This window comes from Aotus nancymaae, unplaced genomic scaffold (genome assembly GCF_030222135.1).
Source record: "Aotus nancymaae isolate 86718 unplaced genomic scaffold, 86718_ANA_hifiasm-v0.15.2.pri h1tg000014l, whole genome shotgun sequence".
NCBI lineage: Eukaryota > Metazoa > Chordata > Mammalia > Primates > Aotidae > Aotus > Aotus nancymaae.
This window is the reverse complement of record NW_026988425.1, coordinates 59,768,085-59,793,289: the sequence shown is the minus strand read 5'-3', so window position 1 is coordinate 59,793,289 and position 25,205 is coordinate 59,768,085. Positions and strand designations below refer to the sequence as shown.

General features: G+C 36.2%; 1 protein-coding gene across 2 annotated transcripts; it reads right to left on the bottom strand.

Annotated features, from left to right (window-relative positions):
• Nucleotides 1-455: 455 nt before the first annotated feature.
• PPWD1 (peptidylprolyl isomerase domain and WD repeat containing 1) lies at nt 456-25,126 on the bottom strand. Of its 2 annotated transcripts, XM_012462268.3 has the most exons (12): nt 24,916-25,087; nt 24,582-24,618; nt 21,156-21,258; nt 18,849-18,949; nt 18,582-18,702; nt 16,049-16,496; nt 11,676-11,866; nt 9,246-9,435; nt 5,040-5,221; nt 2,892-2,973; nt 1,807-1,989; nt 456-728 (listed from the first exon to the last, which is right to left on the bottom strand). In XM_012462268.3, exons 1-12 carry the CDS (start codon nt 24,982-24,984, stop codon nt 585-587), a joined length of 1,851 nt encoding a protein of 616 aa, XP_012317691.1. In that variant the 5' UTR covers nt 24,985-25,087; the 3' UTR covers nt 456-584. The 2 variants fall into 2 exon arrangements, with proteins under 2 accessions (XP_012317691.1, XP_012317690.1); XM_012462267.3 differs by lacking the exon at nt 24,582-24,618 and having other exon boundaries at nt 24,916-25,126.
• Between the last annotated feature and the right edge of the window lie 79 nt (nt 25,127-25,205).

Below are 25,205 nucleotides of genomic sequence, written 5' to 3'. Positions count from 1 at the left end.
TATTCTGATACTTTATTTGAAAGAATATTTCATAATTATTAAGGAATATAGGACTTTGACCAAAGTGACTTCCTGTTTATTGAGGCTTACTGAACCCCATATATATTATGCTTTTTTCTATACACACATATCTATGCTAAAGTTTAATTTATAAATTAGGCATAGTAGGAGATTAACAACAATAAAATAGAACAACTATAGCATTATTCTGTAATTAAAGTCATGTGACTGTGATCTTGCTGTCTGAAAATACTGCACTGTACTCACCTAGTTTTGGATCGTGGTTGACAGTAGAAAGAAAACCATGGGAAAAGGGGGTGGGGGAGATTACTGTAATTATTTAATACTTAATCTGAGGCTCATTACAAATTACCTGTAATAAGTGTTTGCCTGAATTTAGTCTATTTCAATTTATCACCTCCCAGGATTAGAAATATTGCAAAAAAAATCAAAGGTAATTTTTAAAAAATAGACTTTAATGAAAAATACAAAAATATTGTATCTTTGAAACATGATCTGCATATTCAGCAAGTCATAAAATAATCTGTTTAATATTGCGCAAGTACATTAAAGCAAATCTTATTTTACTTCACAGTAATATTTATGATGCTGACATCCTCATAGGGCTTATCTGTTTTGGGATTGACTTTGACATTGGAGATCCTCTGCACAACTTCCATTCCTTTAGTCACTCGTCCAAATACTGTGTGCTTATTATCAAGCCAAGGCTGTGTTGGACGACAAATGGAAAATGTTGGTAAATCCCAATAAATTATACCCTCCGGTTGAGCAAATTAAAGAGAATTTAAGTTTACCCTTCCCTTAAGTATATATTTAAAAAATAATAATAATTTCTTAACAATAAAAATGTTGCAGCTTTTAAAAGTCATTTCCAGCTTGTTAAAAAATATATAGAAGCATAGTATAATGTTTAATTAAATATCTACATCTTTCAGACCAAAGGGACTGGAAGATCTTTCCTAAAGGTAAGTTACTTCACATGGCTTACACAATTGTGGCTAAGTCTTTAAAAGGTCTCTGCAGGACTGTTACCTGAAAAATTTATTGAGAGGCAGTTTGAAATAATTTAAGCAGCACATGCTTTGGTATGAGACAGATGGGAGTTCAAATGCTAGTTTGGCTACTTACTTGACCTTTTGGCAAGCTAATCATGTCTCGATGTTTCCTCATCTATTACTGAAAACTGGGGATACTGATACTAGCAGTACTGTCAATGAGACTATGTTCCTGGCATGTGGTAGTTATATATATTTTTTTCCTTTATTCATTGCTTAGTGCTTAATTCCAAAACAAAAAGTAGGTAATTTTTATAATTCTGTGTTATTATATGGCAATAGAGCTAGGGGACCTTACACTATATTTCATCAAATCTAAAATGCCATTGATTATGAGTTGTATTCTGATTTCAGACATAATAAAATGTGGGGGAAACTGTATTAAAATTGTGAATTCATATACTCTAATCCCTGTATTCTAAAGATGAGGAAATGGACCCAGAGAGATGTAATAATCAGTAGAGGCAGAGTTGAGATTGAAACTCAAGTATTTTGAATCACACTCCATTGTACTTCTTGCTATAATGGAAGTATTATTTTACTAATTCTAAACTGATTAGTCACATAGTTTTACATTTTCTTCTCTAGATCATTTTCATTTTTGTATTCTGGCCGATGATATAAATAATGCAGAAAATACAGAATAATGCAGCTCTTTCTTCCACTGAGTTCACTCTCTTACATCATAACCTATCAATCTGTGCTTTATAAACAATGTTGTTGCACTTACCGTTGGTACTACAGTTATGAAAAACTGGGATCCGTTAGTATTTGATCCTGCGTTAGCCATGCTGAGTGTGTACGGTCTGTCATGTCGTAATGTTGAATGAAACTCATCTTCAAATTCTCCTCCCCATATGCTTTCTCCTCCCATACCAGTACCTGTTGGATCTCCTGTCTGAATCATGAAGCCCTTAACAGAAAGTACACAAAAACATTACACTGTCCTTTTCTATATATGTACACTTTGAAGTTTTATTTCTGCCAAGAGTCCTTTGTATTCAGTGTAATATTAACAGTCTTTATAGTGATTTGATTAAACCTTTACACTTAAATTTGGATGATGTATTTCCATTGTTCAGCCACCACCTTGACTGAAACATAAATACAAAGGTCATCTTCTCATTTACAGACATGTTCTATCTTTCCCAATAACCAAAATAAAGCCAGTTAATACTATAAATTTCAGGATCTGTATGATATTTTATGTTTTATATAATTGCCCTCCTCCCTCTTCCTTTCCCCAAATACTCTAGATTTCCTGGAAAGCCTTTTCGCTCATTCCTTTAGCACCCTGAGATCTGACTTTTTGTCCTGCCGTTTCTGACCTGCCAGTAACCAAGAATTGTATTTCTGCCCCTTACACTTTATGGAGAGCTGCTCAACAAAATTCAGGGGCTGAGTTCTCTCTCCTCCTCTGGTATATTACTGGTTCTCACAGATCAGATAGCACTGTGGCTCTTCTATGATTGAAAAATCCTGTCTTCTAGATCTAGACCCTGTCTAGCCACTACAAACAGGTTACCTAGGTTACTAATGTTATCTCAACATGACCCTTTATTCATTATCTTACCCTTTACTTTAGCTGTTGACAAAATATTGCTTTAGTGTTTCTAAACAGGTAGTCATGCCACTATTCCTGTTGATTTTAGATGCTGACATTCATGACCATCCAGTCTTTCTTTGGCTTCCATAGTATATTTTTCCTGTTCCTTTCCACTAAATTGCTAAGTGTGAGAGAAGAACATTCCTTGGGCTTAAATCTCTTGCTATGTAATAATATTCCTTAAATCACATGAAATTTGTGTGACTTACCTTAATTATACGGTGAAATGTATGCCCATTATAATAACCATTTCTGCTGTGAACACAGAAGTTTTCCACTGTCTTAGGGCACCTGTTAAGACATATATTACAAATATGAAACTATTCAGAGCATCTTAAAACAGTTTTCTTTGCAGTTCTGCTTCCTAATGATGTTTCAATGTCTTATGAATGTTTCAGAAGGACAGTCTTTTTTTCCATAACCTCTAATCTTAGGACAAGCATGAAGGGGCATGTAAGTAGTATATTCTTATTTAACTTAGTTATCTTTAGAACATGTCTGCCTAACTAATATTTGAGTTTGACAGTAATAAGATTTCAAGGTCATTTAGCAGTTAAAAAAAAATACAGCTGTAGCACCTTAAAAATATGTTTTTTCTTCTTAAGAGACAGGGTCTCACTATATTGCCTAGGCTGATCTTGACCTCCTGTGCTCAAGAGATCCTCCCACCTCAGCATCCTAAAGTGCTGGGATTACAGACATGACCTACTGCATCCAGCCCAATATCTTAAGTTAGTTCACTGCATATAGTATTATAGGTCTGCATACAGTATTATAGGTTAAGCTCCTGGGAAAGGTCATTTTCTTATAAAAGCAACGTTGGCCAGGTGCAGTGGCTCACACCTGTAATCCCAGCACTTTGGGAGGCTGAGGCAGGTGAATCACCTGAGGTCGGGAGTTTGAGACCAGACTGACCAACATGGAGAAACCCCGTCTCTACTAAAAATACAAAATTAGCCGGGCGTGGTGGTGCACCCCTGTAATCCCAGCTACTCGAGAGGCTGAGGTGGGAGAATTGCTTCAACTCAGGAGGCGGAGGTTGTGGTGAGCCAAGATCATGCCATTGCACTTCAGCCTGGGCAACAAGAGTGAAACTCCATCTTAAAAAAAAAAAAAGGCAATGTTATGCTATAGTGACATATTCCTGGCCAAAAACTCAATCACAGAAATGACATCTAAATTTATTCAACTTTAAAAGATAATCACACTCAGAGTATGAAGGTTTCTCCATAATATTAACATTATGCAATTATTTCATATGGTCCATTACCATGTAATACTACGTATGGAGCTAGGAATGGAAGAATCAAGAGACTCTTGTACCAAGCACATGGCCGAAGAGTACACGGGTTTTGAGCACTTCCAGTAAGAGTGTCCAGGAGTCTAGAACTGCCTAGTTATTTGTTGAGTACCAAGATATGGTACAAAACATTCATATTCAAAATATTAAATAAGAACTTTTAAGTAAAAGTATTATAAAAGATGTCATTTTCTGGGTCAAGAATGGCCAGAAATACTCTATTGTATTTGACATTGTATGTTAATTTTACAATCTCTTAAAGAGTCTAGAAAACTATTCACCTTTTTTTCAATTGAAGCCCTTACGGTTTTTTTGTAACTGTTTTTGCAGAAACAGGGTCTCACTCTGTTGCCCAGGTTGGAGTGCAGTGGTGTGGTCATAGCTAACTGCAGCCTCAAACTCCTGGCTCAAGAGATCTTTGACCTCAGCCTCTAGTGTAGCTGGGAATACAGGTGTGTGCCACCATGCCCAGCTAATTAAAAAAAAAAAATTTTAAGAGATGGGGGGTCTTGCCGTGTTGCTTGGGCTAGTCTCAAACTCCTGGCATCCACTGATCTGCCTGTCTCAGCCTTCTAAATAGCTGGGATTACAATTGCGTGCCACTGCACCCAGCTTGTAGTTCACTTTTAAAACATACAGCTACTAAAACTATAAAAAGATAGTAGGTATCCAGCAATGGTCGGTAAGAAAACATAATCATCTTTCTCTTAAGGATTTGCTTTGAGGAAAGCAAAGCAATCCACAAAACCTAAAGTTCAGATCTGCTGTTAACAGTAATAATGATACACATTTGTGTATCACTTTACAGTTTACACTCAGCACTTTCATAGCCAATATATTGTTCTCGTAATGAACCTATAAAGTATAGATGCATAATAATTTCCCATTTTCTACCATAACAGTTATCAGAAAGCTTAGGAATAGATGTTTTTTATCAAACATTTCTTCAAAATCCCTTACATCAAAGTAACAGGAATTTTAAGTTGCATGGTTTCTTCAGACATACACATTTACATTCTTAATTACATAAGCCAATAAAAATAGTTGTTGTACATACTCAACAGGAAAAAGTTTGATGTGAATGTCTCCCATGCTGGTGTGGATAATGGCACTGTCTGAAACTCGTTTAGGTCCTTCAGCCTGAGTAGCTGCCATGACTTCTTCTTTAGATGGTTTCTCATTAAAAACATCTCGGTCAGAATCTGCACTTTTCGTATCTTCTGGTTCTCGTTTGGTAAACTAAAGAGGAAAGTAAAAAATGAGTGAATGAATTAAAGTTTTCATCTGATAAAAATTTTATGAACAATAGACTTTCTAATGAAGTATTTGAGAAAAGTAAGAATTCACATCAGAATAAATCCTTATTTCAGGAATCACTTCCCATCACAGGATGTGTCAGGCAGTTCATTTTTACATTGTTTAATAAGAAAAGGATCCATGTAACATACTGAACACATTGATTCCAAAGGAATTTAATTCTTTTGGGCAGAAATTTTCTTGAGTACATATTTAACAATAACTGTTTCATTGATGGTAGCTCTTGACTTAACGCCTTCTAGTAAGGCCTAACCTGCCACATGTTGCTCACTTCATTATTTAGATTGTTTGGATTTGAATCCAGTTCTGCGACTTTGGGGATGTGAATTCTTCTTCCCTTCCCTCATTCATATATGATGATAACAGTACCTACCTTGCAATGAAGGTAGTTGTGAAGATTAAATGAATGGATATTAAGTGCTTGGAGGACAGTGTCTAATACATAGAGGGTACTATATACATATTAACAGTTGTTATTACTACTATGAGCAGGACCCAGTGTAGGCAGAATGAGGATTCACAAAGATGAATGAGTAATGGATCCTTAATTTTTTTTTTTTCAGAGTCCCATCTGACCTATCTAAACCCTAAAGCATGGGAGAAAGGATGAAATTTTGAGTGAAGTTGTAGAAATCTTAGATTCTCAGGGTCTAGGGAGAATTGAGAAAAACCTTTCAGTTGTTAAAACTCTGGACTTCTTAAGGTCTGTTTCTTTTTTTTTTTTTTTTTGAGACGGAGTTTCGCTCATTACCCAGGCTGGAGTGCAATGGCGCGATCTCGGCTCACCGCAACCTCCGCCTCCTGGGTTCAGGCAATTTTCCTGCCTCAGCCTCCTGAGTAGCTGGGATTACAGGCACGCGCCACCAGGCCCAGCTAATTTTTTGTATTAATGGAGACAGGGTTTCACCATGTTGACCAGGATGGTCTCGATCTCTCGACCTCGTGATCCACCCGCCTCGGCCTCCCAAAGTGCTGGGATTACAGGCTTGAGCCACCGCGCCCAGCCAAGGTCTGTTTCTTTAAGTAGAAATCCTCTCTCGTAAGCAACCTCTATCTGATGTCAACTTAATTATGGGAACGTAAAGCTTGTGCCTCAGTCCCTATCTTGCCTAATGTCATTCCTTGATTGGCTTGGATAGATTCCAAATAAACAAAGTTAGGATGCTATCACTTTAACATCCTATTCTCTAGTTTTCAAAGGAATAGCATGTCTGTTGTACTATTTGTTTATATGAATTTTTTAAAGTTATGATTTAGCTCATATATGGATTTGTCAAATACTTTTATTTATGATGTTGGATCTGAAAAAAGGGACACAATATTCATATATATGCATACCATTTCAGTTTTGCTTAAGAATATGTACTTCTAGTAAGATTCAAAGGAAATTCATAAGAATATTAGTTGTATAGAGGTACAGTGAATGACTTATTTTTTCAAACTTCGTAATGAATATATATACTTTAATCAACATACAAGTAAACTTAGAAAGGAAAAAATATAACTTGTTATTTAAAGTTTTTTTAATAAAGTGGATGGAAAATTAGTATTTTTTTTAGTGTATATGGAGAAGTATCTTTTTTTGTCTCTTTTTGTTTAGCAACAGGGTCTTGCTCTGTCACCCAGGCTGAAGTGCAGTGGTGTGATTATAGTTCACTGCAACCTCACATTCCTGGGCTCAGGAGATTCTACACCTCATCCTCCAGCATGGCTGAGACCACATGTGCACACCACCATGCCTGGATAGCTTCTTAAATTTTTTGTGGAGATGAGGTCTTGCTTTGTTGCTCAGGCTGATCTTGATGTCTTGGGCTCAAGTGATCTTCTTGCTTTGGCCTCCCAAAATACTGAGTTTACAAGGATGAGCCACCATTCCTGGTCAGTAATTATACTAATAAATTTTTAGTAATGATTTTGAAAGTTGTAAATTAAATTCTTATCTTAAGAATTTGCCCATTTAGGTTGGAAGGTTGGTTGGGGTAAGGAAACTGCTATTTCATACATTTATCAAATGCAATGTATGAAATAGCAGTTTCCCTACCCCAACCAACTTTATATTAACTTTAATAGCATTACAAGAATTTACAATATTTTGGAGGGATGAATATACTATAATGTATTAGTCATTTTCCTAACTTTCTGGATTTAACAGTGAAGACATAGTGCCTGTATTTATGGATTTTATCTTCAGGAGAAAAGCACAATGTCAGAGACAAAAGAAATCAACAAATTACTGATATTCACACAAAAAGTATGACACAACATATGACAGGGGAAGCATAGGGGAAACATAAGCAAACACACCTAACTTATACTTGATGTTAAAAAGGGCTTCCAGGCCGGGTGCAGTGGCTCATGCATGTAATCCCAGCACTCTGAGAGGCCAAGTTGGGCAGATCACCTGAGGTCAGGAGTTTGAGACCAGCCTGGCCAACATGTTGAAACCCCGCCTCTACTAAAAATACAAAAATTAGCCAGGTGTGGTTGCGTGCGCCTTTAATCCCAGTTACGCAGAAGGCTGAGGCAGGATAATCGCTGCAACCCAGGGAGGCAGAAACTGTAGTGAGCTGAGATTGTACCATGGCACTCCAGCCTGGGCGACAGAGCAAGTCAAAAAACAAAAACAAAAACAAAAACTTAACAACAAAACAAGGGCTTCCAAACTGAGACTTGAAGTATGAGTTAGGAGTTGGGGAGAGGTGTGTTGCTGGCAGAATGAATAGCCTGTGCAGAGGCCCAGAGTTAAAAAAAAGAACACTCAGCTACTGTGAATAAGTTCAGTATGGTCACTGTAGCAAATGAAGAAAGATAAAGCTACAGAAGTAAGGAAGGCCAGCCAGCATAGATAGGTGGGGAGTCATTAAAGGGTATTAGGCAGAAAAATAAAGAGTCACATTGGGTTTGAAAAGTTCTCTGATTGCAATGTGAAGGATAGATAGAATGCAAGGGCAGAGTTCTCTGTACTTTCTGATTTTTCTGATTGGATGAACAAATATTGTGCTACTCCTAGATGGTGCAGTAGTTTGATTTTAACTATCCCAGTCTTTGTTAACATGCAAAGTACTTTTAGTTCCCCAGAGGAAAAAAATATTCCATAGAAATATATAATTATATATAATATATAATTCCAATTAAGAACTTTAAGAGTTCTTAAGAGTTTAACAACTCTTAAAACACAATAAAATAAAATAAAGTTCCATTAAAATAAAATAAAGTCAAAAGGTAAAAAAGGAAATGCATTTAGAGAAGGAAGCTGTGCTAATTTGGGGGAGACAAATTCAAGAGTAAAAGCTGAAAAAATAAAAACACTAAGAAGAAATTTTAAAATCCCACAGTGAAAACTATTTTGGATGCATTATAACTATAACCACTAACTTCCTACCATCTTAAACAACATAAATAGTTGTGGAAGCGAGGTTGAAAAATTTCAAAACATGATGGAAAACAGTACAGAAATACTTAAAATCAACTCCTAGTTAAAAATTCTACAATATTAATGTAAGATGGCATTCTGGGCTGGGCGTGGCAGCTTATGCCTCTAATCTCAGCACTTTGGGAGGCCGAGGCAGGTGGATCATGAGGTCAGAAGTTCAAGAACAGTCTGATTAACATAGTGAAACCCTGTCTCTACTATAAAAATACAAAAAATTAGCCAAGTATGATGGTGTCCACCTGTAATCCCAGCTACTTGGGAGGCTGAGGCAGGAGAATCGCGTGAACCTGGGAGGCAGAGGTTACAGTGAGCCGAGATCGTGCCATTGCACTTCAGCCTAGGCGACAGTGTAAGACTCAGTCTCAAAAAAAGAAAAAAAAAAGGTGGCATTCTGTTTGTTTAGAAAGTCTGCTGTTACTGCCAACATTCTCTTCAGTTGAAGGTACAAACAAAAAAACGTCAGACCAAACTGGAAGGAACATTACGGTCTAATCTCCTAGTACTTACACATACCATATAAAATCTATTCTTTTTGAATGATGTACAAATTATTGTTGGGTCAGCTTGAATATTCTGAAGAACAGGGTTTTCAGAAGCTTTCATCTCTATAGTAGTTGCAGCACGATGCTTTTTGGCTATCCCCTGGAACAAAGCCAGTTGCATCACTCTAATATTTTCTTGTTTGCCTAAAATCCGCACACACCTAAAAATATAACAATGTTTTATAAAACAAAATCACCAAAGTTAATTCCAATTATGACTACTTTATAGATAAAAGCTTGGAATCAACTCTCTTACCTATGTACAAAATAGAGAAAGAGTTTTAAAAGTGTTTCTCTACTCCTCAAAAAGTATCAATTTAAACTGGTAGGCAGCTATAATTTTCAGGTTAAAAAGTAGAGATGAAGTCAGTCACGGTGGCTCACATCCATAATCCCAGCACATTGGGAGGCCAAGGCAGGCAGATCACTTGAGGTCAGGAATTTGAGACCAGCCTGGCCAATGTGGTGAAACCCCATCTCCATTAAAAATACAAGAAATTACCCAGGCATGGTGGCAGGCGCCTATAATCCCAGCTACTAGGGAGGCTGAGACACTTGCTTGAACTCAGGAGGTGGAGGTTGCAGTGAGCCAAGATTGTGCCACTGCACTCCAGCCTGGGTGACAGAGCAAGACTCCGTATTGATAAAAACAACAACAAAAAAAACGAGAATGAAAAGTCACAGACTAGGCAAACAGCTCATAAAGGACTGTTATGCAAAATACATAAAGAACTCTGTTTTTTTAAACAATATAAAGAACTCTTAAAACAAGAAGAACACAAACAACTCAATTAAAAAATGCCCAAGGACCTTAACATATACCTCATCAAAGAGATATACAGGTGGCAAATAAGCATATGAAAAGATACTACACCTAATACCTCGGCCAGGGAAATCCACACTAAAACAAGATACCACTACGCATCTATTAAAATGGCCTAAATCTGGAACACTGACAATACCAAATGGTAGCGCAGATGTGGAACAACAGGAACACTCATTCACCGCTGGTGGGAATGTAAAAGAGTACAGCCACTTCGGAAGGCAGTTTGGCTATTTCTTACAATTACAAACTATAACATTTTGTTACCATACGATTCAGCAATTGTGCTCCTTGGTATTTACCAAAAGGAGCTGAAACAAATGTCTATACAAACACTTACACACAGATGTTTACAGCAGCTTTATACATAACTGCCAAAACTTGGAAGCAACCAAGATGTCTTTCAGTAGGTGAATGGATAAACTGTGGTACATGGAGACAATGGAATATTATTCAGTGCTAAAAATAAATGAGCCATCAAGCTGTGGAAAGGCATGGAAGAACCTTAAATGCATATTACCAAAAGAAGCCAATCTGGACAGGCTGCTCACTGTATGATTCTAGCTATATAACATTCTGGAAGAGGCAAAACTATGAAGATGGTGAAAAGATAAGTGGTTGAACAGTCAGAGCAGAGAATTTTGAAGGCAGTAAAACTGTTCTGTATGATAATATAATGGTGGATACATGCCATTGTACAGTTCTCCAAACCTATAGAGTATACAACACCAAAAGTGAATCCTAATGTAAACTATGGACTCTGGGTGATAATGATTGTATCAGTGTAGGTTCATCAATGATAACAAATGTACCACTCAGGTGAGGGATGTTGATAAGGGGGAGGCTATTCATGTGTTGGGGGAAAGGGTATATGGGACATCTCTGTATCTTCCTCTTAATTTTGCTGTGAACCTAAAACTGTTCAAAAAAGTAGTCTATTAAAAACAACCATTCATTCATTTATATAGTTTTAACCTATTCTTATTAAAATTCCATGTCTGGTAACTGTTCTTTAAGACTTCAAAGATTTTGTATTGCCAAGAACTACAATATAAATGTTTATATGTGGAAATGTACAGCACATTTTTTTCTCCTTAAAATATTCTTTAAGTTCTGTTCATTTACATTCAGTGATAGTATCTGATTATAGCTATTTTGTACTAAGACCAAATGGACTGTTTTCACAAAAAGGCTTATTGGGGTTTCATGCATTTCAACTTTTGATTTTATGTCTAGCAGGATGTAATGCTCAATTCTGTGGTTAAAATCTTTGGCAACATTTAACATGAACAGGCTAATTTAAATCAATAAGCAAAAGACAAATTTGTTAAGAACAACAACAACTTGAAACTATGCATATCTTCATTTATTTTACAAACATGAGTGGAAACTTTTTACATAAGATTATAAACAACCAAGAGACCACAGAAAAATCCAGTCAAAACATTTGGTTAAGTTTAGACATTTGGGACCATTCCACTTGTCTTGAAATAAACAATACTCCCATTGTTCCCACGATGGAGGAAATGATCCCCCACAAACGCATTTTTTAAAAATGTACCTCATATTAAAGCTTACCGGTTTGTCTCCACATTTATAACTTTAATGCCCAGCATTGTTCCATATAGCACGAAGTGTCCAGTTTCATCAAAAACTATATTAATTAATCTTACAGCATCAACCTTCTCCAACTCACGTTCTACAGCCATTCGTCGGCCAAATTCCATGTCTGGTAACTGCTGCCTCATCTGTTGCAGTTCAGTAAACATCTAGGAAATAAACCATTTAGTAACAAAAACTCTATATACATATACGTGTATCAATCCATCTATCTATATATAAGAATTTAAATAGAAGCAGAATATACATTAAGAGCCACTAACCATTTGTACTTCTTGAGAGGGATTCTAAACAGTAGAAGCATGAAATAGACATTAGTAAATCCAATCATTAAAAAATAGTATTTCTGGCTGGGCGTGGTGGCTCATGCCTATAATCCCAGCACTCTGGGAGGCCAAGGCAGGTGGATCACCTGAGTTCAGGAGTTTGAGACCAGCCTGCCCAACATGGTGAAAACCCATCTCTACTAAAAATACAAAAAAATTAGCCAAGTATGGTGGCGTGCACCTAATCCCAGATACCCAGGAGGCTGAGGCAGGAGAACTGCTTGAATCCAGGAGGCAGAGGCTGCAGTGAGCTGAAACTGCACTACCACCCTCCAGCCTGGGTGACAGAGTGAGACTCCATCTCAAAAAAAAAAAAAAAAATCATATTTCAAACTAAATGGTAACTGGTACTGCTAATTTAAAACAAAACCCAGTTGGTTAATATAACTACTGCTTTCTCTACAGAAATAATACATTTGCTGCCTTTTAAAAGCCACAGACTAGCACTTTCCAATGAAATATAACAGAAGCCACATATATAAATTGTCTAGTAGTTCTGTTAAACAAATTCAAAAGAAACAGGTGAATTTCATTATAATATCTGATTAAACTCAATATATCCACCGTATCATTTCAACATTTACAATATAAAAAATTGAGATAACTTACATTCTTTAAAAAAAAATAATTAAGTCTTTGCAATCTTGTACTTTACACTTTCAGCATATCTCAATTTGGCCTAGCTATCAAGTGCTCAAGACACATGTGGCTAGTGACTACTAATAGTGGACAGTGCAGCTACAGACTATGAGGTCCTTGTGCAAGGTCTCATGCCTGACATATAACAAGCACTCAATTTTTGCTGAATGAATTCATCTCACTAATTTATAACAAATTCATGATATTTCAGAAAATGTTTCAAGTTATTTTGACACAGGGCAGTGAGATTACCATTAGGTACACGTGATTTAGTAGACATGACTATTTCTATGAGTGTCCTTTATACTTTGGAAATTTTGTTTACTTTTGGTATTACACAAATTTCAAGATAGGCATCATATCTTAATAACTGTATTAACATACTATGAATCTTCCAAAAGATAATAATGATCTTTATATTGTTTTCTAGGCATTCAGGGCATCAAACTGTAGCATTCAAAAATAGTTCTCCATTGCAGATGAAAATAAGCCAGACTTCTGTCCCATCTAATTCTATCCTTATTTCATCCTTACATCAACCAAAATCTTGTGTTTTCTAGATAAGGTTAGAACAATATACAAAACTCAAAAAATCAAAATGAAGTATGTGTGTTAGGGTATAAGCATGAGGTCAAGGTCCTATAGAACTTAAAAAGCCTAGTTGTTAGGTTTCCTTGTCTCTAGTCTCAAAGACAGAGAGATTGATATATATTACACTGCTTATTCTTGTGCCAGGAATAGCCTAGGATGGTGGACTACATTTTGTAGGGAAGGGCTAATGATCATTTCTGTTGGTGAGAAGACTCAGTCTTTAAGACATAAGGTCTGTAGGTGGTCATCTGTCCATACATAATATTTCATAAATGTTATTCCACCTGGTAAGTCCCTGACCAGAATCTTTTTAGAGTGTTCTAGCCTTCATAGCAGGGCTTCTATGATATGCAACTGCACGGCCATATATAGTGACCCTGGTTAATAAATACTAAAAGATAATTCACACCATCCCATTCAATTTCTTTTCTGTTAAACTAGGATTCTGATTGGTTACAAACTGCCCTACTCCATCCACCACCTCCTTGAGATTCCAGTCTTTTACTAGTCACTAGCACTGTAAGTAATTTAATTGATTTTATTTTTTGGGGGGGCAAATTCTCATTCTGAATCTCCACTTCTGTCTTAATTTATACTACTGACTTCTTGTCACTTCAGGCCAATCATTTAAACAAATGTTGAAGACAACAATGAACAAACAGAGTGGAATGAGCAGCTCAGAGTATGTGTGTTATGAGATTTATGTCCAGAGACCAGATTCTGAATATTTATTTGTCTAAGGGATCTTGGAAGAGCTGCAAGTTAATAAGAGTTTCAAAATTATATTTAAATTGCAAGTCATATTTAGTTATGAGCCACCACTAAATAAAATATCATCGATAAATGTTTCTCCTTAAAAGCAGAGTAAAAAGCTATCTTCTCCCAACAAGAAAATTTGTCATGGGATAATGTGGCTGGCAAACAGATCTTCACATTTGTCTGGAATTATATTACTTCAGATAGACAGACAACCAACTTATTACCACTTGCCACCAAATCAAGAGCGCCACTAGGAGGAATTGACAATTTATGAAGGGCTTACAGCAGGAAATCCAATGCAAACTGGTCATTGCCAAGGACAAGAGAATTGACACTGTCATACAATAAACATTGCTACAAAGGTTCAATCCAGAGGATTCAACACACCATTGGCAGTAAGAGAATCACCTCATGGCAATAGTTGCAACCACAGAAACCAGTTAACTTTGCATGGATTAAAAACTCTTACTCTACAACTATATGCTGTAACAAATTCTTGTTAGCAGTCTAACAAGTGATGGCTAGAGTCACTCTTTCAAGATATTTGAGTAATTCTCTGTCAGGTACTGTTCTAACTGTTAGAGCTATAATCATGAGCTAAAACAGATCACACAGGGCTTGGTCTACTGAAGGTGATACACATTAATGAAATAATATGACCATATCAAATGCAATAAAAGAAAGAGTGATCTACAGTCACATTAAAAAAAACTCTGCTGGCTTGGCATGGTGGCTCACTCCTGTAATCCCAGCACTTTGGGAGGCCAAAGTGGGTGGATCATTTGAGGCCAGAAGTTCAAGACCAGCCTGGCTAACATGGTGAAACCATCTCTACTTAAAAAATAAAAAAAAGCTGGGTGTGGTGGCATGCACCTATAGTCCCAGCTACTTGGGAAGCTGAGACAGGAGAATTGCTTGAACCCAGAAGGTGGAGGTTGCAGTGAGCCGGACTGTCCCACTGCACTCGAGTGAGACCCTGTCTCAAAAAATAAATTAATTCATTAATTAAATTAAAAAAACCTGCAAGACAGGATGAATAGTGAAAGCCTCCTGGAGAAAGTGACTCTTCATTTGAAATTTGAAGTACCAGTTCAATAGGTTAATGGAGGAATATGAGGAGGAGGGAGGGCCTCACCCCAGGTGGAGGAAACAACTTATAAAAAGGTTCTGTGGTGGGAGGCATGTTCAAGAAATAAAAAGGAGGCCCAAATGGCAGAATAAGCGGCAATGAGAAAGGTGACTTATGGCATCACAACATAAGCCACAACTCTGCTCTTGACTGTTAAGAAAAGAAGGAATTCACTGAAAAGTTCTAAGCAAAGGAATGACATGACCAGATATGTGCTTTTAAAAGATGGCCCTGGGTGCAGAGTGGGTACTAGGGAGAAGCCAGAATAAATACAGGTGGTAGGCCATGCAGTAAGTCAGGCAAAAAAGCATTAACTATGGTTATTGACAGCTGTGGTGAAAAGAAATTGGTGAATTTAAATTACATTTAGAAAGCAAAATTGGCAAGACTCCAGTGAATTACATAGAAGGGTAAAGAGTTGAGGATAACTCTTAGATTTCTGGTTTGTACAACTACATGGATACTGGCACTATTCATGAAGACAGGAAAAGAAAGAGATAGCACCAGGTTTGCTTGTAATAGAAGCCTAGAGAAATAAATTTAGAAGTAGTCATATGGACAGCAGTGAATAAAGAGTGAGAAGATAAGGGGTCCTAGAATGACTTTTCTTAAAAGGACGGCTTGCAAACAAAACAAAATTGTAAAAAACAAAACCACCACAAAAATAAGACAATAACTGACTTGGAAAATGCACATCATAAACCCCTAGAGAAGAAAGTTTCAAAGAGCAACAGTACAAGACAGAAACAGTTGAGTATCTTTAATGTGCTAAGAAAAAAATAACTGTCAACCTAAATGTCTATGTATAGAAAAAAGATATTTCAAGAAACAGCATAAAATAAAGCATTTTTAGGAAAGTAAAGTATAATTAAATTTAAATTACTTACGCTTAGTGATTCATCAAAGACTCTCATGAGTTTTCCAGTTAAAAACCTGAAAATTCTAACTTTTCTATCAGAACCAATAGTAGCTATTTTCTTCCCATCTGGTGAAAAACATATGCTAGTTGGATAAGACTTACACTTGGCAAATTCATATAAATCAGTGTCAGTTTTATATTCCCAGTTCACATTTTTGGGGAATTTATATTCATGAGGAGGCCCAGTCCAGTATTCAATCATCCCAGATTTGTCAGAAGACACTACTGCTTTGTAAACTGGGTTTAGTCGTATCTGAGTAAGAGGTGATGTATGGAGTTTGTCAAAAATATGAAGTGGCTGGTTATCTCCTCGGCCATCATAAATGAAAATTTTTCCTGTGCTCTTTTCAGAAGCAGCAACTGAAGAAATTGCATCCCCTGGGCAATAGATCCACTCACACTGTCCAGGAAAATAGCTAAAATAGTAAATAATTGAGAGGAAAAAAAAAAAAGGTCAGCACAACAAGCAAGCATCCTTTCCTATCCCACTACCAAAAATGTCTTGGCCAGTGATTTAGACAGTTTTGGATTCCTTGCTCAAAAGCAGCAGAGACATAGAATGGAGAGGAACAGCTAAGAACAGTTACTTAATTTTTCTCTTTCTGACCTCCTCAATATAATTCTGAGGATCTATCAAAATACAAGAAGAGAACTGCATATAGCAGCACATTTACTTCTCTTGGGTAGATAAGGAAACCTAATCAGATCTGAACCTTGGGATCTTTTGAGGCACTGCTTTGTGGATCTCTGTACAATAGTCTATGTACAACTTATTTTAAAATAGGTTAGCATGTAATAGTATATTTTATAGATCCTTTCTTGAAATATTTAAAATCGAATCTTTTATTATGGCTATACTTCAAAGAAAAACACTGTCCTAAAACATTTCCATTACTAACTAAATCTTGATATTAAAACTCTAAGCTTTAAATATGCTACCTGATGAATAAAGCATAAAAGAATTGACACTGATTTAATCAATGTACTATACTTAAACATTCAAAAATGAATGTTGTTTCCTTCAAAGTAATGATTCTGAGAAGTTACACTATTATTCTAACCATGGTGCTGATGCTCAAAATCTTTTTGGACCTCCTCTTTAAGAATTTCTATCAAAGTGTGAAATACATTCTTCCAAGTATTCTAAAAGGGCAAAATGTTCAATATTTGTAAATGGAAAACTTTGAGGAAAAAAGCTGGGGAATAAGACAGATGATCAGGATCGGTAACTCTGTTTGTACCATACTAACCATAAATAATGAGACTGATTTCCTTTAGTGGCTCATAAAAATCACAAACTGATTTTGAAGAAAATTCTAACATTTGAAATTATTTGAATTATGGATGTAATTTAGCCCACAGCTGGAATTTCTAGAGATAGGGTCTTCAGGAGGTAATTAAGGTTAATGAGCTCATAAGAGTCGGGGTGGGGCCCTAATCTGACAGGCTTGCGGCCTTCTAAGAAGAAAAAAAAGTCTCCCTTTCCTTCTGACCTCTCCCTTCTCCCCTCCTTCTTCCTCCAACCATGGGAGAACATAGGGAGAAGCAAGAAAGACAGTCCTCGTCAAAAATCAAACCCTGACAGAACCTTGATCTTGGACTTTCCAGCCTCCAGAACTGTGAGAAAATAAATTTGTTATTTAAGTCACCTAGTCTATATATATATATATGTGTGTGTGTGTGACTTAAATAATGTATATATATATTTTAAATAATATATATATTAAGTAATGTATATATTAAGTGCATACATTATGTATATAATTTATGTTATACATTATGTATACATAATATATACATTATATATATTAAGTAATGTAAATATTAAGTAATGTATATTAAATAATGTATATATAATATATGTATTAAATATGTGTGTGTATATATATATACACATACACACACACATATTTTTTTTTGTTATGGCATCCAAGTAGACTAAGGAAAGTCCCAAAGCTTTCTAACATGGTTATGACTTTCAAGCTGACATTCATTTAGATGTATATAAATTCAATATGTTATCTTAAAAAAGACATGCTTAAAACAAAGTATCAGTTTTAATACTGTACAATCTAATGATAGTTTTAGTATCAGTATATTCCAAAGTTTAAAATCACCAATAAATAGTGTCTATTCCAAAAATGTGAATCAACCTTATAGGAATACAATTCTATATTGCTGAAATAAGTATAGCAAGGAAGTTAACTGTAAGTACCAGTAATTATATATGATGGAGGCCCAGTATTTAGTAAGTAATGTTAATTTGGATATAAGAAACCCTTGCTTTGATGCTGTTTAGAAATTTCTGTGATTGATAATAAACCATAGCAGACACTTCCAAACATTATAAGCATTCACTGTATCTAATTTTCTCAAGCAAAACCCAAAGGCACATTTTTTTAAGATATGGTAATATACAATTTAGAAATAACCTATTAAACGGTAAAGTTTGGTTTATAAATTATTTCAGTAAGTTAAAATATACTTTTTAAAAGACTCACCCAAGTTTCAGCATGTTGATCATGTCAAAGTTCACTACATCAAACACCTTCATTGCTTTATCATCACCCACAGAACAAAACAATGCTCCCTCAGAGCTAACTGCAATACTTTCAATAACTCCTATTTAAATAAATGAAATTAAAACATTCTAGTAAATACCAATACAATAAATGTGCATGATTCAAAGAAAAAAAATTTTTTTTAATTTAAACTTTAATTAGTATAGTTTAGAAAAGAGATACAAGAAAAAGAGGTGAAATTCTTACCCAGGTGACTACGAAAATGTTTAACAAATTCAATCCCTTCTTCTATTTTTTTCCAGAACTTGACATGTCCATCATGACTGGCAGTAATAATAAAATCTGTTCTGCATATATGAAATGTTAAAAGTTAATTTCTAAAAAAACCTTTCTTTAAGCAGACCACTGTATTGCAGAATACTGCAAATTTTGAAGCTCCTTTCTGGATATCAAAACAGTTACAGCTGCACTAATTTTAATCTCAAGAGCTAGGATCAGAATTGAACTAGAATTTGGCATTAAAACAAAAATCTCACTAGGAATCACTACACTTTGGATTCCTTATTGCTAAAATTACCATATAGGCAGTCTTTTCACAAGCGTATGTACTTTGTCAGTGCTTGATAAATAAATCTAAACATACTACTTTCATATACAGCAAAATTCAACAAAAGTTTGTTTTATATTCTATACAAGATATTTTGGTTACGTAAGTATCAAAAAGATTTTTGTACAGAAGAATCTCCCCTACTAGGTATATTAAAATAGAAATCATTTATTGAAACCCCTTGTATGTCAGGTACTTTGTACATATTGTCTTAGTTTTACAGCAACTTTTACTACATATTTTTATCATCATTTTATAAGTAGGAAATAGTTTTAAAATGTTAAATGTACTTGCCTCAGGTCCATATAGCTAGGGTGGCTTTCAATCTACCTAACCACAAAACCTGTATTCTCTTTATTACCCTCCATTCCCTTGGGTTAAAAAAACAAAACAAAAATATTTGAGAAGAGAATGACAGCAGTGCTAGTATCTATATGCTGTTTTACTACACTGACAACTTGAGACTAGAAAAGGCCAATATTTGGTCAGAATTATCCTATTTAACATGAAATATAAAGATTTTATTTAAATTTATATATCAAATTAAGTATGTCTTCAAGACATCAAGAATAGACTAATCCAAAACAGTAATCTACCTACTTCCCATACTCACTGCTAGTATCATCCAAGCCACTATAGCTCATACAGATTTCTATACCATTCTTGCCCTGTTTGAATCCATTCATCTTACCACAGCCAGGGTGGTCCTTTAATAAAAATAAATCTGATGTTATTCTCCTGCTCACAGATTCAAAACCTATACAAGAAATAGAAAGTCTCCTAGGATTTAGGATTTGCCTTTTAAATAGCAGCCTAATATGCTATTTTACCTCTCTAAACTTCAGTTTCCTCATCTCTAAAATGAAGAACATGTGCTAACTCACAAGATTATTCTTTTTTTTTTCTTTGAGATAGAGTCTCGCTCTGTCGACCAGGCTGGAGCGCAGTAGCGCAATCTTCGCTCACTGTAACCTCTGCCTCCCGGATTCAAGTAATTCTCTTGCCTGAGCTTCCCGAGTAGCTGGGACTATAGGCACATGCCATGACGCCTGGCTAATTTTTTATATTTTTTTAGTAGAGATGGGGTTTCATCGTGTTGCCCAGGCTGGTCTCAAACTCCTGAGCTCAGGTAATCCGTCTGCCTCAGCCTCCCAAAGTGCTGGGATTACAGGCATGAGCCACCGTGCCCAGCCAATTATTCTTTTGACAAATAAGAAAATTTATGAAAAAGCCTCAGCTTGACAGTTAAAAAAAGAAAAAGCCTTAGCACAGTACCTGGGACATACTATGAGCTCAACAAACAGTAGAATATTACTACAGTTTGAGTATCCCTTAATCAAAATGCATCAGATCAGAAGTGTTTTGGATTTTGAGTTTTTCAGATTTTAGAATGTTTACATTATACTTACTGGTTGAACATCCCTAATCAGAAAATCTCAAATGCACCAAAGAGCACTTCCTTTGAGCATCATGTCAGCACTCAAAAAGTACTGGATTTTAGAGCATTTTGGATTTGAGGTGCTCAACTTGTACTATTATTACCCTTCTCCAAGATCCCACTCATCTGTTTTAAAGGTCCTTTGCTATTCTTAGGGTATCTTCGCCCACATTTTCTCCTCTAGTGCCAAAGAGACCAGGTACCAATTACTTGTATCTTAACTAATGTACCCTCTTCTTCAGGGAAGCTCATACACTACCTTGTTCATTCCCCTCTTGGCATTTATCTCCAAAGACATACACATAAACTAAGTCGGTTCTATCTTAAAGAATGTATTATTTGTAATATATGGGAAAGAACATGTAGGCCTTTATTTATTTTGGAACGTATGAATTAAACAGAAATCTAGAAAATCTTAAAATTACCTCTATAAATCTACCTCAAAACTGAAGCTTTTTTTTTTTAATGAACTTCTCAGAAAAAAGTAAAAAAGGCATGATAGACTTACTTCGTGCATACCACATGGGTGATAACATCTCTATGCATGTAACTGCGCTCATACATGGATGCACTGGGGAGGTTATCAAGATAGACTCTTTCAAACTCTAAAACTGAAGAAAAAAAAGTAAAGTATAAAAGCTATTTTTAACAAATGAACCAAATACTATTTTGTATTTTATTTAAAATTGTCTACACTTCTTGGTATTTTCTTCTAGATTTTAATTTTTCTCAATTCATAAGTAATTATTTAAAAATCCAGTATGTTATGTCAATTTTAACTTCTATTATTTCAGAGCACTGAACAGTACCATTTAGTCAGTTATATCAGGTTCCCAGGTATTATATAGCTGCTAACTGTCCCTAGGACTTAAGAACTGAGTGGTTCTGGCTTAATGTGAATGTTCTATTAAAAAAGAGAAAGAAAAAAAACAACTTAAAAAGCTTCATGAAAATATCACAAACATCTTCTTAACCACTGTAGATATAATTTACTTAGATATAAATAAGAATCCAATGACCATCTGTAAGATGTCTCAGTTAATATTGAAATCACTGATTCTCTTTGAAGTTATTGATACTGTGTTTGAAACATTTAAACATGATAACATTCTTAGATTTTTATACCTGAGAACATCCTAGGGGCTGGCTATCCAGTTGAATGTATCTTAAATTTTTTCCAGGGGCATAACACCTGAAACAGTGGTAATCTGAGGAATGTCAGGAAATACTGATTTTATTATATGAGCTATCAAAAATTTTATTAGCAAAAAAGAAAAAAGAAAGAAAGGGAGAAAGGGAATAAGAGAGAGAAGGAAAGAGGAAGGGAGAGAGGCAGAGAGGGAGGGAGAGAGGAAAGAAGGAAAGGAAGGAGGGGAAGGGGAAGGGGAAGGGAAAGGGGAATGGGGAGGAATGAATTATATGTATACCAAATAAAATAATGCAATAATGGCCAAACGTGCCTAAAAATAGTTGCTAAATTAAACATGATAAGCTGTTTCAGGCTTGTGTTTGACAAACCACTTTTCCCTTCATTTTTAGGAACAGAATCCCCATTTATATATGGGCATATTGATATCCAGGTATAACAAGACCTTTCTCACTTTCCCCTGGAGGAAGTCTTACCCATATGCTGAGTAAAAGTGGAAATGTTTTGTGACAGGAAGTCTTGAAAAAGTGTACCCTTCTTCCTTTCCTCAATCCTACAGCTTGGAACTGGGATATGACTGCTGTAATCTTAATAATCATTCAGGGAAATAAAGATGAGGGCTGTACCTTAGTTATGTTAGGGCAGAAAGCTGGAGAGAGCCTAGGAACTTCTGGAGCCTCCACACCAATCCTGGACTATCTCGGTACTTCTACACATAAAAGAAGTACAGCTCTATCTTTTCAACATCATTGCTATTTTGGGTTTTTCTGTAATATGTAGATACATTTAATCATATCTAACTCAGATTCCTTTTTTTGTGTGATATTTCACTTGTGGACAAATATTAAGAACAAAATATGTCAAAATAGTCACATGGGCATAAAGAAGAGTAAAACAAAGTTCCTGTCCTTAGGAGACAGTTTAAAGTTTAGTACCATATAATCATGTCTTTCTGAAAATATAAACGGCACTCCAATGTCCAAAAAACATGTTAAAGGGGGTGACTCCATTTCTAGAAAGCTGAAATTGTTAAACACTTGTCCATTTAGATAAAATTTTAAATAATATTTTTGTAACGTTTCATGAATGTTTTTTAGTTTCAATGTTTTTCTTCAAACTGAATACACTATTGGCTGTCTTAAAACAAACATCTGATTAAGAGTAAAGGTTTTCACACCTACTAATTTATATGTCTCAATTATATTAAGTTTATAAGACACACTTGTCTGGTAACACTAATATCAGCATTTCAATATCTCTTGATTTTTACATTTCTCCCTACTTGTATAATTAAAAAGGAACGTGCAAAAATATTCATATGCAACAAAATAGTTGAAGACTAGCATAAATGCTTTAATATTCATTCATTAAATAAATAGTTTGGGAGCATCGGCTATAGGCAAAGCACTGTACACCAAGCAATGGACCAAAAACGGCATGATCCTGTACATGCTTACAGTCTTAGCAGTGGAGAGAAACATTAATCAATCACATGAATAAATATACAATTAGAAACTGTGGCAAGTGCCATAAATAAAATGGTTACTATGGAAACATTTAACAAGAGGACCAGGAAGTAAAAATGATAATGCATTGTAAGGGTGTCAATATACAATGTTTTTAAAAAAGCTTCTTCAAAATTTGGATCCATAAAATTTGAAGACTACCTGTAAATTCAATATTGACAGATAACTACCTCAGAGTTATGATCAAAGTGCTTTAGAAATCCAGTCCAGACTGGAGAAGTCACAGGCTTCCCAGAGAATATGATAGCTACGTGCTAAAGGTTGGACAAAAGTCAGTTCAGGGGAAGGGGTGAGGGAAATTATTCCCGGTAGAAACACCGTATGAGTAGGTATCTAGAGGAAAAAGAGCACGTGACCCATTCTGGAGTGATTTTAGAATGAGTGGAGTACAAAGTAAGGGGTTAGGAGAGGAGGATAATGGAAGATGCACTGAGAAGGTAAGAAGAGATCACATCATAAAGGGCTTTATATACCACGTGAGGGAGTCTGGGCTTTAATGAAAATAATGAGAAATCACTGAAGAGTTGTTTTTTTTTGTGACGGAGTTTCGCTCTTGTTACCCAGGCTGGAGTGCAATGGCGCGATCTCGGCTCACCGCAACCTCCGCCTCCTGAGTTCAGGCAATTCTCCTGCCTCAGCCTCCTGAGTAGCTGGGATTACAGGCACGCGCCACCACGCCCAGCTAATTTTTTGTATTTTTAGTAGAGACCGGGTTTCACCATGTTGACCAGGATGGTCTAGATCTCTTGACCTCGTGATCCACCCGCCTCGGCCTCCCAAAGTGCTGGGATTACAGGCGTGAGCCACCGCGCCCGGCCCGAAGAGTTTTAAGTAAGGTAAAGTGCTGAAGTAAGATTTGAGCTTAGACCACATTTTAAATGTGTAAAATACTTAAGGAAAATATTTCTCAGAAAACAAGACAAGAAAACTTAATCTACTGCTTTTCCCACCCCTTTCATATGATAATTTGTGATTATTTCTCGTTAGTGGCACAATGCTTCAGCCCATCGTATCAAGAGTATGATTTCAAAAACACATACTTCGGGTTTTGGATGAAAAAATAAATCTGTGATCTAGGAAGCTTAAGTCAACTTTCCCTAGATACGAAAATTTATTAGTGGAAGAGTCAGGGTTGAAATTATCTTTACCTACTGTGATTCGAAATAAGCACCGCCTTCCTCTCGCGCCCCAGCGACACATGAACGCGTTAACACCACTCCAGAACTAAAGCCTTAAAGAGAACCAGTACCCTTTTCCATACCTAAATAAGAGTTCGAAATTCCAACTTCATATGGCTGCTGTGGGGAGTAAATGAGAGGAGCCAAGCACATTAAGTATAGACAAACATTAGTTTTAGCGTCATAACAAATCAATGATCAAAAGTGTTAGATATTATCAAAAAGATGCTGTACTACGCTCAAATCACTATTTCGGGAAGATATGCAAGTATGGAGTGGCCAGAAGTGAGAGGAAGACGCTCTGTTCGAAGGACACAAAACTCCACACACCATCCCACTTTGATCTGGCTTGAACTTAACCCTCCCGCTCCGCGGACGCAGCACTCCAATTCGTCCTGGTACTACGTCTGCAGCTACCTTTCCTCTTCTTGGCCAGTGTTGCCTCCACAGGTAAAGGCCCAACCCAGCGCTCTTCGTTCTCCTCATCGTTCTCTTGGGACACTGCCACTGCCATTGCCAGCTCTCTTTCGCTGAATTCTGTTTTTTCCAATATCGCCGGGTCCCGGCGCCTTCTCCGTCTCTGCTGCAAGTCGCTACCGCTTTCCGCCGCCATGTTGTTCGCATCGTCGGAAAAGGCGCGACACACAGCTTGGCTACCAATCCCAAAGCAGCGGCGCAGTCTTCTGTCAGCGCCCGAGCGAGTTTCG

Coding starts and splice junctions, on each gene's coding strand:
- PPWD1 (XM_012462267.3), bottom strand. CDS start 25,111: ATGGCGGCGGAAAGCGGTAGCGACTTGCAGCAGAGACGGAGAAGGCGC. Junction 9,436..11,675: donor ATAAATGTGGAGACAAACCG/GTAAGCTTTAAT, acceptor TTATATTTTTAG/GTGTGTGCGGATTTTAGGCA. Junction 5,222..9,245: donor AAAAGAATAGATTTTATATG/GTATGTGTAAGT, acceptor TTTCCTCTTTAG/TTTACCAAACGAGAACCAGA.